The following is a 13,929-nucleotide window of genomic DNA, read 5'->3' as shown; positions in this document are numbered from 1 at the left end:
ATCAACGGCCATGCGACCTCGTGCCTGCTGGACTCCGGGAGCACCGAAAGCTTTGTTCACCCAGATATGGTAAGGCGCTGCTCCCTTGTTGTCCACCCTGCCAATCAAAGGATCTCCCTAGCCTCTGGATCCCACTCCGTCCCGATCCGAGGCTTTTGTACAGTCACCCTCACGGTCCAGGGCGTAGAATTTAGTAACTTCCGCCTCTAAGTCCTTCCTAATCTCTGCACTGCACTCCTGTTGGGCCTGGACTTCCAGTGCAACTTCCAGAGCCTCACCCTCAAACTCGGCGGGCCCTTACCCCCCCTTACCGTTTGCGGCCTTGCGACCCTCAAGGTCGATCCCCCCTCCCTTTTTGCCAATCTAACTGTGGATTGCAAGCCTGTTGCCACTTGGAGCAGACGGTACAGCACCCAGGACAAGTAGGGGCTGGTTTAGCACACTGGGCTAAATCGTTGGCTTTTAAAGCAGACCAAGACAGGCCAGCAGCACGGTTCAATTCCCGTACCAGCCTCCTCGAACAGGCGCCGGAATGTGGTGACTAGGGGCTTTCCACAGTAACTTCATTTGAAGCCTACTTGTGACAATAAGCGATTTTCATTTCATTTCATTTCACCTTCATCAGGTCCGAAGTCCAGCGGCTGCTTAAGGAGGGTATTATCGTGGCCAGCAACAGCCCCTGGAGAGCCCAAGTGGTAGTGGTTAAAACTGGGGTGAAACACAGGATGGCCGTGGACTACAGCCAGACCATCAATTGGTACACGCAGCTCGATGCGAACCCCCTCCCACGCATATCTGATATGGTCAATCAGAATTGCACAGTACCGGGTCTTCTCAACAATTGACCTGAAATCGGCCTACCACCAGCTCCCCATCCGGAAGTAGGGCCGGCCATACACTGCCTTTGAGGCAGACAGTCGCCTCTACCACTTCCTTAGGGTCCTGTTCGGTGTCACAAATGGGGTCTCGGTCTTCAAAAGAGAGATGGACCGAATGATCGACCAGTACGGTTTGTGGGCCACCTTTCCGTACTTAGATAATGTCACCATCTGCAGCCATGACCAGCAGGACCACGATGCCAACCTCGATAAATTCCTCCGCACTGCCACTCTTCTCAACCTGACATATAACAAAGAGAAGTGTGTGTTCAGCACGACCCGGTTAGCCATTCTCGGCTATATAGTCCAAAACGGATTTCTCGGGCCCTACCCGACCGCATGCGCCCCCTCATGGAACTTCCCCTCCCCCACTGCCCCAAGGCCCTCAAACGCTGCCTGGGGTTCTTTTCCTGCTCCGCTCAGTGGGTCCCAAACTATGCGGCCAAGGCCCGCCCACTCATTCAGTCCACCCAATTCCCCCTTGCGGCCGAGGCACAACATGCTTTCACCCGCATCAGAGCAGACATCGCCAAGGCCGGGATGCGCGCAGTGGACGAGTCACTGACTTTCCAAGTAGAAAGCGACGCTTCAGACGTCGCCCTTGCCGCCACTCTAAACCAGGCAGGCAGACCCGTGGCATTCTTTTCCCGCACCCTTCATGCCTCTGAAATCCGACACTCATCCGTCGAAAAAGAGGCCCAAGCTATCGTTGAAGCTGTGCGGCATTGGAGGCATTACCTGGCCGCTAAGAGATTCACTCTCCTTATGGACCAACGGTCGGTAGCCTTCATGTTCAATAACACACAGCGGGGCAAGATCAAAAATGATAAAATCTTGCGGTGGAGAATCGAGCTCTCCACCTATAATTACGAGATCTTCTATCGCCCTGGTAAACTCAACGAGCCCTCAGACGCCCTCTCCCGAGGTACATGTGCCAGCGCACAAGTGGACCAACTCTGGGCCCTATACGACAGCCTTTGTCACCCGGGGGTCACTCGATTGTACCATCTGGTCAAAGCTCGCAATCTGCGCTACTCCGTCGAGGAAGTAAGGACAGTCACCAGGGACTGCCAGGTCTGTGCGGAGTGCAAGCCGCACTTCTACCGGCCAGACCGTGCGCACCTGGTGAAGGCTTCCCGCCCCTTTGAACTCCTCAGCGTGGATTTCAAAGGGCCCCTCCCCTCCACCGACCATAACACGTAAATTCTCAGTGTGGTCGACGAGTACTCCAGATTCCCCTTCGCCATCCCATGTCCCGATATGAAGTCTGCCACCGTCATCAAGGCCCTCAGCACCATCTACGCTCTGTTCGGTTTCCCCGCCTACATCCAAAGTGACAGGGGATCCTCATTCATGAGCGATGCGCTGCGTCAGTTCTTGCTCAGCATGGGTATAGCCTCCAGCAGGACGATCAGCTGCAACCCCCGGGGAAACGGGCAAGTAGCACGGGAGAATGGGATGGTTTGGAGGGCCGTCCAGCTGGCCCTACGGTCCAGGAACCTCCCAGCCTCTCGCTGGCAGGAGGTCCGCCCTGACGCTCTACACTCCATCCGGTCACTATTGTGCACCTCCACTAATAACACACCCCATGAATGTATTTTACCTTCCCCAGGAAGTCCACATCCGGGGTGTCGCTCCCGACTTGGCTCGCAGCTCCAGGACCGGTCCTTCTCCGTAGGCACGTCCGACTCCACAAGGCGGGTTCACCTGCTCCACGCCAACCCTCAATATGCCTACGTTGAGTTCCCCGACGCCCGCCAAGATACTGCCTCACTCAGGAACCTGGCACCGTCAAGTTCCACCCCAACACAACCCCCACCCATGCGCGCCCCCACCCTCCCACCGCGCCGCCAATATCGACCCCACCAGACCATCCCCCCCCTTCCCCTTTTCCGCCCAAGAGGACGAAGAGGACTTCGGCATGCTCCCGGAGTTCCCCGATGACTGGCGGCCAGCATCAGCACCGCCATCAGTGTCATCTCCACCACCGCCAGCACCGACATCGCCGCCACCGTTACTTCGCTCCCAACGAAGCACCAAAGCACCGGACCGGCTGAAACTTTGACGGACTCCGGACCGTCAACATGGACTTTTCTTTTCCTACCACTGTACATAATTGCACTAATTGTATATAGTTTCACGTCACCCCCGCCGGACTCATTTTTAACAGGGGGTGAATGTGGTGGACCACTGTATTAGGAGATGTAAGGTAGGACCTGCACTACAGGTTCGCTGGTAGCTCCTGCCGGCTGGCTCTGCCTACGGAGAACTGTATAAATATGCATGACCTCCAGTGCCCTGCCATTTCGCCAGCTGCAGCAGGAGGCCACGCATCTGACTGTAATAAAGCCACAGTTGTACCCAACTTTAGTCTTTGTGCAATTGATCGTGCATCAATTCCTCAACCAACACCCTTCAAAAAATATTAACCGATCGTTATATCTCATTGTTGTTTGGGGGATCTTGTTGTGTTCAAAATGGCTGCCATGCTTGCCTACATAACAACAGTGACAACACTTTAAAAGTTCTTTACTGGCTGCAAAGTGTCTCATGAAGTCTAGAAGATGCAATGTATGTTCTTCTTTCCCCTTCCCTCTTTGTTACTTACCAAGTTGTCCTTATATCATTTATTTTCTCTCCTTTATTGGCTGGAACCTTCCGGGTGTTCACGCCTGTGGGATCTTCTGGTCCCGCTGACGGCACACCACCACGACGGGTTTTCCGGCAGCAAGGGGTGCATTCAATGGCAAACCCTGTCGACAATGGCTGGACCAGAAGATCCTGCCCTCATCCAATAGTGGGCTCCCTCTGCCCCCGAGAAACACGCGGTGGATTGTGCGGAAAATCCCGCCCACTTTCTCCCTCCCAGCTCTGCTAAGAAAACCAGTGGGTGAACTCTCTTTGAGAAAAAAAAGACTTGAATTAACATAGCACTGTTCACAACCTCATCCTACCCAAAGCACTTTATCAACAATGAAGTACATTTGAAGTGTAGAGGCTATTGTCACATAAGAAAGATGGAGCTAACAATGCAATTAGTGATGTCTGAAGTGATGTAGCTGGCACCAGAGCTCCAAGTAACGAGCTAACGTGTGCAAGGGACACCGAGTGCAATAACAATTTGGGCACCAACTGTTCTGAAGACTTCTCATGACCTCAAATATTATTTTAATTAGTGAGATTCTTCCTGATGCGGCTGGAGCCCGTTATCAATATTTCAGCCTTCGAACCTAGTTGCAACAGGACACCGAAGGGTATACTTGTGTAAGTATTTGGTTCTCAGTGACCCTCTCTTTCTGATGCTTCAGGACTGGACCATTACACATGGACAACATGAAGCAAAGCAACAGAGGCCTGTGCTCTGTTCAAGAAACTTACTTTTCCATATGGTCTGGATGACCATAAAAACTTTACAGCAAGTTGGCCGAAAACACAGGAACACACGGTCAAATGTTAACGTGATTTTTAAGGGGAGGCTTTGCGCACCTGATTTTCCTATTTTCCGCTCTTCTGGTGAACAGAGGCTGACAATAAAATGTAGACTATGCAGGATTTATTACGCTCACCTGTAAAAATAGCTCCCTCGAAATTCCAAATATTCTGTTTCATGCAGAGAAATTATCAAATCTATAGAACAACAGAACCTTAACTTGTAAAGGTTTCATATAAACAGAATGCTCAACTGACTTTATATTACCCTAGTCCTAAATGGTTAATTAAAGCCTCTATGTACAACATAAAAGGGGGCCTATACCTTTCACTTGGCAAATAAATACACACACAGCATTCTTTATCCTCTGAGGAATAGGGGCTTTAGAGTAAAGGTCCTACCTTTCCATATCGGGTGGCATATGTCCCTGTGAGTAATGAATGGAAAATAATGATGGTTTCGTCCAAATCCCACACAAAAACCCGCTGTGAAGAGAACAACCGAAGAAGAGGTTAGCTCTGACAGGAACGCTGAACAAATCTACAATATCATTATCCGACGAAAGTGGGTTCATGCATCTTTCATAGGCTGGGTGCTGGATCAGAATCTGGCATGAATGCGGTCAGTCAGTCAGTTGCAGACAGTGACTGCATTATGTGACACTTAATCACAATTAGCGATTCACCTGGGCAGTGACAGTCCGCTTAAACGCCAAGAGAGGAAGCGGAGTCAGATCAGGGATCGGTATCTGACGAACCTGAAAATAGGTCTGAAGAAAATATTTCCCTGAAATATTTAGTGATATTATAAATCCACCTCAACAATAAATGTGTCGCGACTGTTCAAGTGCCAAATAAACGCAACCCTCTGTTTTTCAGCTTGACTGGAAAAGGGATAGAATCTCAGAATAATGTCCCCAAAACACTGGTAAAATCCTGGAAAGACCCATAGTCATATGCAATAAAAATGGAATTTGAGTCATTCAGTCACCATGAACCAGTAGCCCTAATTGTAAACAGACAGAAACCTGGAATTCGATCCCCCAAAACACTGGTTAAAACAAAATCATGGAATCCTTTGGAATAAAAGCAGAATTTGACTTATTTAATTTATCAGAAAGCATTGCCCATGTAAATAAGCGACAACTGAGATATACAATGGAATTGTGGAATATCTAATGGGACTGAATGAGTGAACTTAGAAGTCTGTGTTCAGCTTAACACGGCCGACAATTCCAGATCAGTTCCAAGGCGAGCTCACACTCAGAACAGGACCGCCTATCCTAGTCCTAACTTAGCAATAGGAGAGAAAAACGGACTTTCCCACTGAAAGAAATAATTGCATTTATATAGCATCGCGTCATTCAACACATTTAAGAAAAAATTCCAAGGGGCAACTTAGCGTGGCCAATCCACCTACCCTGCATATCTTTAGGATGTGAGGGTGAGACCCACGCAGTTATGGGGAGAATGTGCAAACTCCACACGGACAGTAACCCGGGTCTGGGATCGAACCCAGGTCCTTGGCGCTGAGCACCGCATCATGTCACAGAAATAGTATAAATACGAAGAACTACTTTGGTATGCAATCACTGTTGTTAAATAAACACGGACAGCTGCCATTTTCCACACAGCAGGATCCCATACAGCACACTGTGACACATAATCAGTTAATGCATTACTGGTGGTGTTCGTTAAGGGAAGAAAGTTGGCATTGGATGAACTCCCCATTCTTCTTCGAAACAGTGCCACGTGGGGTAAATGTAGCTTACACAATATGGTATGATGGGCAATATTGATTTAGGTGTGTGGTATACATCTGAATTCACTGAAAATGAAAACATAAAGAGATGTATAACAGATTGCTAAATTAATATCGCCCATTTTACAGCATAATCCAAAGTCAATATTTACCCCATGGGATCTTTAGTGGCCGACCCTAGTCAGGCAAGTGAGCTTAATGCTTCAACCAAAGAACAGCATCTCTAACAACACAGCACTCCCTCCATACTGCACGCAAATATTATCCAAGATTATCTGTTCACATGCCTGAACCCACAGCTTTTTAACTCAAAGGCGAGAGTGCTATAACCCAAAACATGCAGAACAGGTCTGACTATCCAGTATGACACAGATCGAGCTATAACCAGAATATTTAAATAAACTGAATCTATACAATGAGGTTCTCCGTTAAGTTGCTTTATTAGCCTGTTGCAGAGCAAAATATAAACCTGGAAAGCCTTTGAGTGAAATTTAAAAAAAATAAAAATTTCCAATTAAGGGGTGGCCAAACCACCTACCCTGCAATACAATCAAATCACGGAATCACTACTGTGGAGAACATAGAACATACAATGCAGAAGGAGGCCATTCGGCCCATCGAGTCTGCACCGATCCACTTAAGCCCTCACTTCCACCCTATCCCCGTAACCCAATAACCCCTCCTAACCTTTTTTGGTCACTCAGGGCAATTTATCATGGCCAATCCACCTAACCTTGCATGTCTTGGGACTGTGGGAGGAAACCGGAGCACCCGGAGGAAACCCACGCAGACACGGGGAGAACGTGCAGACTCCACACAGACAGTGACCCAGCGGGGAATCGAACCTGGGACGCTGGAGCTGTGAAGCCACAGTGCTATCCACTTGTGCTACCGTGAAGGAGGCCATTCGGCCCATCGAGTCTGCATTGAACCTCTCAAAGAGCACCCTACCTAGGCCGAACGTGCAAACTCCACACGGACTGTGTCCCGGGGCCGGGATCGAACCCGGGTCCTCGGCGCTGTGAGGCAGCAGTGCTAACCGCTGCGCCACCGTGCTGCCCCCTTGAGTGAATTTCAAAATAAAGTCACAAGGTAGTTCTGAAGGAACTGAATTGGGGCTACTTTCATCTTAAAGAAATACATCTGGTGACTTCTTTCCGGATTTCTGCCTGAAGCCTAATATAAAACTCCATAAAATCACACTACACAGGGCTCACTGCAAATTTCACCCTGATGGTGAAACAAACATTTGGTGGCAGATATCTGACCAGATATTTTGCAAGAAATTACACAGATTCTAATTGCACTAATATTAAAGGAATATGTTGCGGAACCGCATTAAAGAGCAATGTCATGGTCTTGCTCACTTTAAACCATAAAACCATAGATTCTACAGTGCAGAAGGAGGCCATTCGGCCCATTGAGTCTGCACCGGCCCTTGAAAAGAGCACCCTACTTAAGCCCCTGACTCCACCCTATCCCCGTAACCCAGTAACCCCATCTAACGTTTTTGGACGCTAGGGGCAATTTCCCATGACCAATCCACCTAACCTGCACATCTTTGGACTGTGGGAGGAAACCGGAGCACCCGGGGGAAGCCAACACAGACCCGGGGAGAAGGTGCAGACTCCGCACAGACAGTGACCCAAGCCGGGAATCGAACCTGGGACCCTGGAACAGTGAAGCAACTGTGCTAACCACTGTGCTACCATGCTGCCCTAAAGTACATATCGTATAGGTGATAGCTTAGAGGAGACAATTTAAAAATCTGGGGCGAGATTCTCCGACCCCCCGCCGGGTCGGAGAATCGCCGGGGGCTGGCGTGAATCCCACCCCCGCCGGTTGCCGAAGTCTCCGGCACTGGAGATTCGGCGGGGGTGGGAATCGCGCCGTGCCGGTTGGCGGGCCCCCCCTCGCGATTCTCCGGCCTGGATGGGCCGAAGTCCCGCTGCTAAAATGCCTGTCCCGCCGGCGTAAATTAAACCACCTACCTTACCGGCGGGACAAGGCGGCGCGGGCGGGCTCCGGGGTCCTGGGGGGGGGTGCGGGGCGATCTGGCCCTGGGGGGTGCCACCACGGTGGCCTGGCCCGCGATCGGGGCCCACCGATCCGCGGGCGGGCCTGTGCCGTGGGGGCACTCTTTCCCTTCCGCCTCCACCACGGTCTCCACCATGGTGGAGGCAGAAGAGACTCCCTCCACTGCGCATGCGTGGGAAGCTGTCAGCGGCCTCTAACGCTCCCGCGCATGCGCCGCCCGGAGATGTCATTTCCGCGCCAGCTGGCGGGGCACCAAAGCCCTTTTCCGCCAGCTGGCGGGGCGGAAATTCGTCTGGCGCCGACCTAGCCCCTTAAGGTTGGGGCTCGGCCCCCAAAGATGCGGAGCATTCCGCACCTTTGGGGCGGCGCGATGCCCGTCTGATTTGCGCCATTTTGGGCGCCAGTCAGCGGGCATCGCGCCATTTCCGGAGAATTTCGCCCCAGGGATCTCTCATTTAAGACTGAGATAAGACTGAGGGTGGCACGGTGCACAGTGGTTAGCACTCCTGCCTCAGCACGAGGGTCCCAGGCTTGATTCTGACCTCAGGTGATTGCCTATGTGGATGTTTGCACGTTCTCCCCGTGTCTGCGTGGGTTTCCTCCGGGTGCTCTAGTTTCCTTCCACAGCCCAAAATGTGCAGGTTAGGTGGATTGGCCATGCTAAGTTGCCCCTAGTGTCCAAAAAGGATAGGTGGGGTTACTGGGTTACGGGGATAGGATGAAGGTGTGGGCTTGGGTGAGCTGCTCTTTCCAAGGGTCAGTGCAGACTCGATGGGCTGAATGGCCTCCTTTTGCACTGTAGATTCTATGATTCTACGATATCAAAAGGGTAGGTGATAGCCACACTGGAAAAAATCTGCCACAATGACACATTAAAGGGACATGCCACAGGGGACTATTATATAGTCCATCATGAAAAGGATATGTAATTGGGACATCTCGCAAGGCACATTAGAGGACATAACACATACAAATTGAAGTCAAGTAAAACAAATTGCTCTCTTTTAAAAGTGATTCAGGCCTCTCCATGTCAATGTGTGCACAACACATAAAAGTTAGCAACCACAATTTCTCTGGATTTTATTTCAAATTATGTGTTTTCAGGTGGATATTCAACCCACTCTGAAACACAGCATCTTGAGAAGATAGCACAGATGCAGAAGATGACTGCTTCCTGAGTGTTGATCGAGTCAAAGATGTGAATGGAATAGAATTATCATTCCTGAAATGTGTAAAACAGAACTGAATATTCCAGCTTTCCGAAGTCCCCCTCCCATAAAACTCCGTAGCTAAACAGGGACTGCAATGTAACAATAAAACATGTTTGAGTTTTCACAAGTTACACATTTTACCTTTTCTGTTTAAATACCAAGTTAATGATATACACTGGCTTTAAATGTTACACTGGCCACACAAAGGTAGCAGCAACGTTAGAAAAATTGGGAATGTGTTCGGAGAGCTAATTTGTGCAGACAGAATATCTCAACGACACAGGTTTTTACAGAGATTACTTGGCCCGTTAAGTGGTTGGTAAAAACAGAGCAAAAGAATCAAAAGCAGTACTGCAATATTTGATTAACATCTCTGTAATGCCGCAACACAATAATGTAACCATAATATTGTAATGCAAGCATTGCAACTTTGTTACTACAAATGTGATGGCAATTTGAGCAACATGGTCTAGGCTTTCCTCCTCCCCTCACTGATTCTTCAGTTTATCTGGATTGGCCAAGGTATGTCACAACACAGGGCCATATACCTCTTTGCCCCACCGTTTCCTGGGGGAAGGGACCATCTCTGGGCAATGAATGGTAGGCCCACAAAAAGAAAGGAACCACAGTCTCATACATTTTCCGTTGTGTGTGTGCTGGAACCGGGGCCATCTGTTAAACCAAAGTGTCCATCGCCATTGAAAAAGGGGGACCTGTGGGGAAAAAACGGAAGGCGTGCTGGAGCAAGAGATTTCAGAGAGTGCAGCAGCCCATAGGTACCATCAGTAAGGTAAAACATTCACAGCCAGCAAAAAAAATGTAAGAGACACCTCGGGCTGGATTCTCACTGCACCTCCCCCCCCCCAACCCCGACCCCCTAGCCGCAAGAACGCCACGGGCGAGACGCCGACAATGGTAAAATCCATTGACCTCAGGCGGAATTCTCCAGTCGCCGGGCGAACGCGGCCGGAGAATCCCACCCTTCGTCAGCCACTTCCCACTTCCACTGGATACATGAGGGGTGGAGGGTCACAAATGTTATACAACCATGCAAAAAAGAGAGAGGGGTAATATAGAGCAACTACAGGGACAAAATATACTTTCAGTTGGTAAGGCATGGGTGAAGCAAGGAGACTCGGCACGGATTTGCTAGATTAAATTGTGTTCAACTAAATTGATTGAATCTTTTGATGAAAGTCGATCATGCCAGTGTAGTTAGTAGATGTTGCACATGTTGACTTTCAGAAGGCATTTTGCAAAGTTCTATGAAGGAGGCTTATGAAGAAGATGGAGCCCATGGAATTAAGGGGAAAGTGGTTGTACGGACACTAAATTGGCTCAGTGACAGAAGCAAAGAGTGGCGGTTGAAGGATATTGTTTAGACTGAGACGCGGTTTTTAGTTATGCTCTCTAAAAGTTACTCTTTGCGACTTTTATAAACAGCCTAGGCTAAGGTGTAGGGAGCTGTATTTAAAACCCGCAGATGGTACGAAACTTGGCAAGATAATAGATGGTGATGAGGATAGTTAAAGACTTGAGCATTATGTTGATGGGATGGACAGAAGCATTGAAGATTGAGTTCAATGCAGAGAAGTGTGAAGTGATGGACTTTGGGAGGGCTAATATATACTATAAATTACACAACTGTGATAAATGTAGATAAGCCTCGGTGTTCAAATGCACAAGTCCTTAAAGGTGATTGATTACAAAAGCATGTGGGTTAATTAGGTTTGTAAATAAAGGAATAGAATAAAATAGTAAATAGATCATGCCAGGAGCTTATAAATCACTGATTAGTTCTCAGCTGGAGTACAGTGGACAATTCTGGGAACCACACTCAGGAAAGATGTAAGACGTTAGAAAATGAATAGAAGAGATTTATAAGGGTGTGACTAGGGATGAGGGGCGGGATTCTCCGAGCCCCGCGCCGGGCCGGAGAATCGCCGCAACCGCACCACACCGTCCCGACGGCGGGACGTGATTCTCCGAGGAGTGGAGAATCAGCGTCATTTGCGCCGCCGCGTTTGGAGCAGCGCCTGGGCCGGGCCGCCGATTCTCTGGCCTTGATGGGCCAAGCAGCCACGCGGAAACGGCAGAGTCCCGCCGGCGGCGTCCACACCTGCTCGCAGCCGGCGGGAACTCTGCGCGCAGGGCCGGGGGGCGGCCTGTGGGGGGGGGGGGGCTCCTTCACCGGGGGGGGGGGGGGGAGCCTCCGATGGGGTCAGGCCCACGGTCGGGGCCCACTGATTGGCGGGCCGGCCTCTCCAGCCCCGGCCCTATTTTGTTACGCAGCCGGCCCCTGAACCCCCACGCCATGTTGCGTTGGGGCCGGCGTGTTGATGAAGTCCCCCGCGCATGAGCGGGTTGGCGTGGCGCCACTGCGCATGCGCAGGTTGGCGCCGCGCCCAGTTGGCGCCGGGAAGGGAGGCTAGAGCGGCGTGAACCGCTCCAGCGCCGTGCTGTGGCGGCCAGAATCGGTAGTGCCCGTGCCCGTTTTGCGGCGTTCACGACGGCGCGGACACTGTGCCTCCATTTCAGAGAACACCGCCCGAGGAATTTCAGTTCAGAGGAGAGATTGGGAAAATTACGACTATTGTCCTTCGAACAGAGAAGGTTAAGGGCTGACCTCAGAGGTTTTCCAGATGCTGAGACATTTTCATTGACTAAATGGGGAGAAATATATTCTCTCTGGCGAGTGGGTCAAACTGCTAGAAGTCATTGATTCAAAATAAATGAAAAAAACCTAGAAGGGAGGTGAAGTTAATTTTTAATCACTCAGTGGTATTGCGATCTGGAATGTTCTACTTGAAAAATCCCAAAAAGAATGATAAAAGGGAGTTGGTGAGCTACGTGAGGTTGAGGAACTTGAAAGGTTACATACAAAAAAGTAGAAAGGTGGAACTTAACATGACTGCCTTTCACAGATCCAGGACAGCATAATGGCTGACTGGCTTCCTACTGTGCTATAAATTTCCATAATGATAGACTGGGATGGCACAGCTCCAGGGTCCTGGGTTCAATTCCGGCCTTGGGTGACTGTCTGTGTGAAGTTTGCTCGTTCTCCCCGTATCTGCGTGAGTTTCCTCCGGGTGCTCCGGTTTCCTCCCACAGTCCAAAGATATGCAGGTTAGGTGAATTGGACATTCTGAATTCTCGCTCTGTGTGCCCAAACAGGCACCAGAGTGTGGTGACTCGGGAATTTTCACAGTAACTTCATTGCAGTGTTAATGTAAGCCTACTTGTGACAATAATAATGATTATTATTATTATGATGATGCAATGCCTGGTTAACCACTTGCCAGTGGAGTTCAGAGAACCCCGCCTCCTTCCACATGCTGAGGACCTGTGGGTTGGGATAATGCTCGACTTCAGCATGGCAACACTGGGGGCAGGTGGAAGTCCCACCACACTGGAGCTCCCCCCCCCCCCCCCCCCCCCCGCTCCCAATTACGAGGAGAAATAGATGGAAAACCTACGCTCATAACTCTATAGTTGTGTAATATTGTAACTGTAGTGATAACTATCTCATATTATAACTCTCCAACATCATGTTAATAATATTCAGGCACAATGCATAATGTTGCGAATGCAGTGTTAACCTATAACCAGACTTCTGTGGTTCCTTGATGCTGTGATTCCACCCCTGTAATGGTGTAGTTTTACTGAAACGTTACAAATGTAACAAACGTTACAAATTTACAAAAACGTCAACAGCTGTGGGGGCAGCACGGTGGTGCAGAGTAGTACTGCTGCCTCATGGCGCCGAGGTCCTTTGTTCGTTCCTGGCTCTGGGTCATTGTCCGTGTGGAGTTTGCACATTCTCCCCGTGTTCGCGTGGGTTTCGCCCCACAACCCAAAGATGTGCAGGGTAGGTGGATTGACCACGCTAAATTGCCCCTTAATTGGGAAAAATTAATTGGGTACTTCTAATTTTTTATAAAATGCAGCTGTATATCGCTACAATATTCTAATCAACATTCTGACTCTGTTGCACTGTAGAAAGCATCAGCAAGGTTCTGATAAATCTGATGATTAGCCAGTACCTCAATATCAGTGTCTAGTAGAGGGGACGGATCATTGTTCCTTTTTGATCTCCCACGTAACTTTCCATCTGAACTTCTCCGTTGTCGATCTGAATCCAAGTCTTTCACAGGGGTTCTAGCGCGATTGACAGTGTTGTAATCTCCTGAAACAAACAAATGTAAACCATTCAGAACAATCTGAAAGCCAACAGGGACTGTTCATGCTTCACAGCAGTTGCAATTTTTAAAAGACTGCTTTTCACTTTTAAGACTATGAAAACGCAACTGGCCCCGTTACTGTACAAAGAGATGGTGACAGCATTCTACTGCTACTGTCATAAACTAAACTGCACTAATGCAACAATATAATGCAAAGGGCTGCAGAGCCTACTTTGCATTTGATAATAGTCAGACAGGGTAAAATGTGAATACTTCACGTGAACTATGCTTTGCTTGTTGAAGAACAGACACTGTGGGCGGAATCTTACCAGAACTTGGCAAAGTGTCAGGCTCAGACTGAAAACTGGCATGTAACTTTCCAGTTGCACAGACTAGTTTTCTCTCCAAATATTGAGCCTTAGAGAAACAAA

General features: G+C 49.3%; 1 protein-coding gene across 6 annotated transcripts in view; it reads right to left on the bottom strand.

Moving 5' to 3' along the window:
* The window catches only part of LOC140428539 (protein phosphatase EYA1-like), a 324,148-nt gene that overhangs the window by 121,047 nt on the left and 189,172 nt on the right, over positions 1-13,929 (bottom strand). For all 6 annotated transcript variants that reach the window (XM_072515114.1, XM_072515116.1, XM_072515112.1 and 3 more), the window contains 2 exons: positions 13,361-13,503; positions 4,710-4,793 (listed from right to left, as the gene is read on the bottom strand). In XM_072515114.1, coding sequence (XP_072371215.1) covers positions 4,710-4,793; positions 13,361-13,503 — 227 coding nt within the window. The remainder of the gene's footprint in view (positions 1-4,709; positions 4,794-13,360; positions 13,504-13,929) is intronic.

The sequence above is a fragment of the Scyliorhinus torazame genome, chromosome 8 (genome assembly GCF_047496885.1).
Source record: "Scyliorhinus torazame isolate Kashiwa2021f chromosome 8, sScyTor2.1, whole genome shotgun sequence".
In the NCBI taxonomy this organism is placed as follows: Eukaryota; Metazoa; Chordata; class Chondrichthyes; order Carcharhiniformes; family Scyliorhinidae; genus Scyliorhinus; species Scyliorhinus torazame.
Note: the sequence above shows the minus strand (reverse complement) of the source record. Positions and strands in the feature narration are given on the sequence as shown.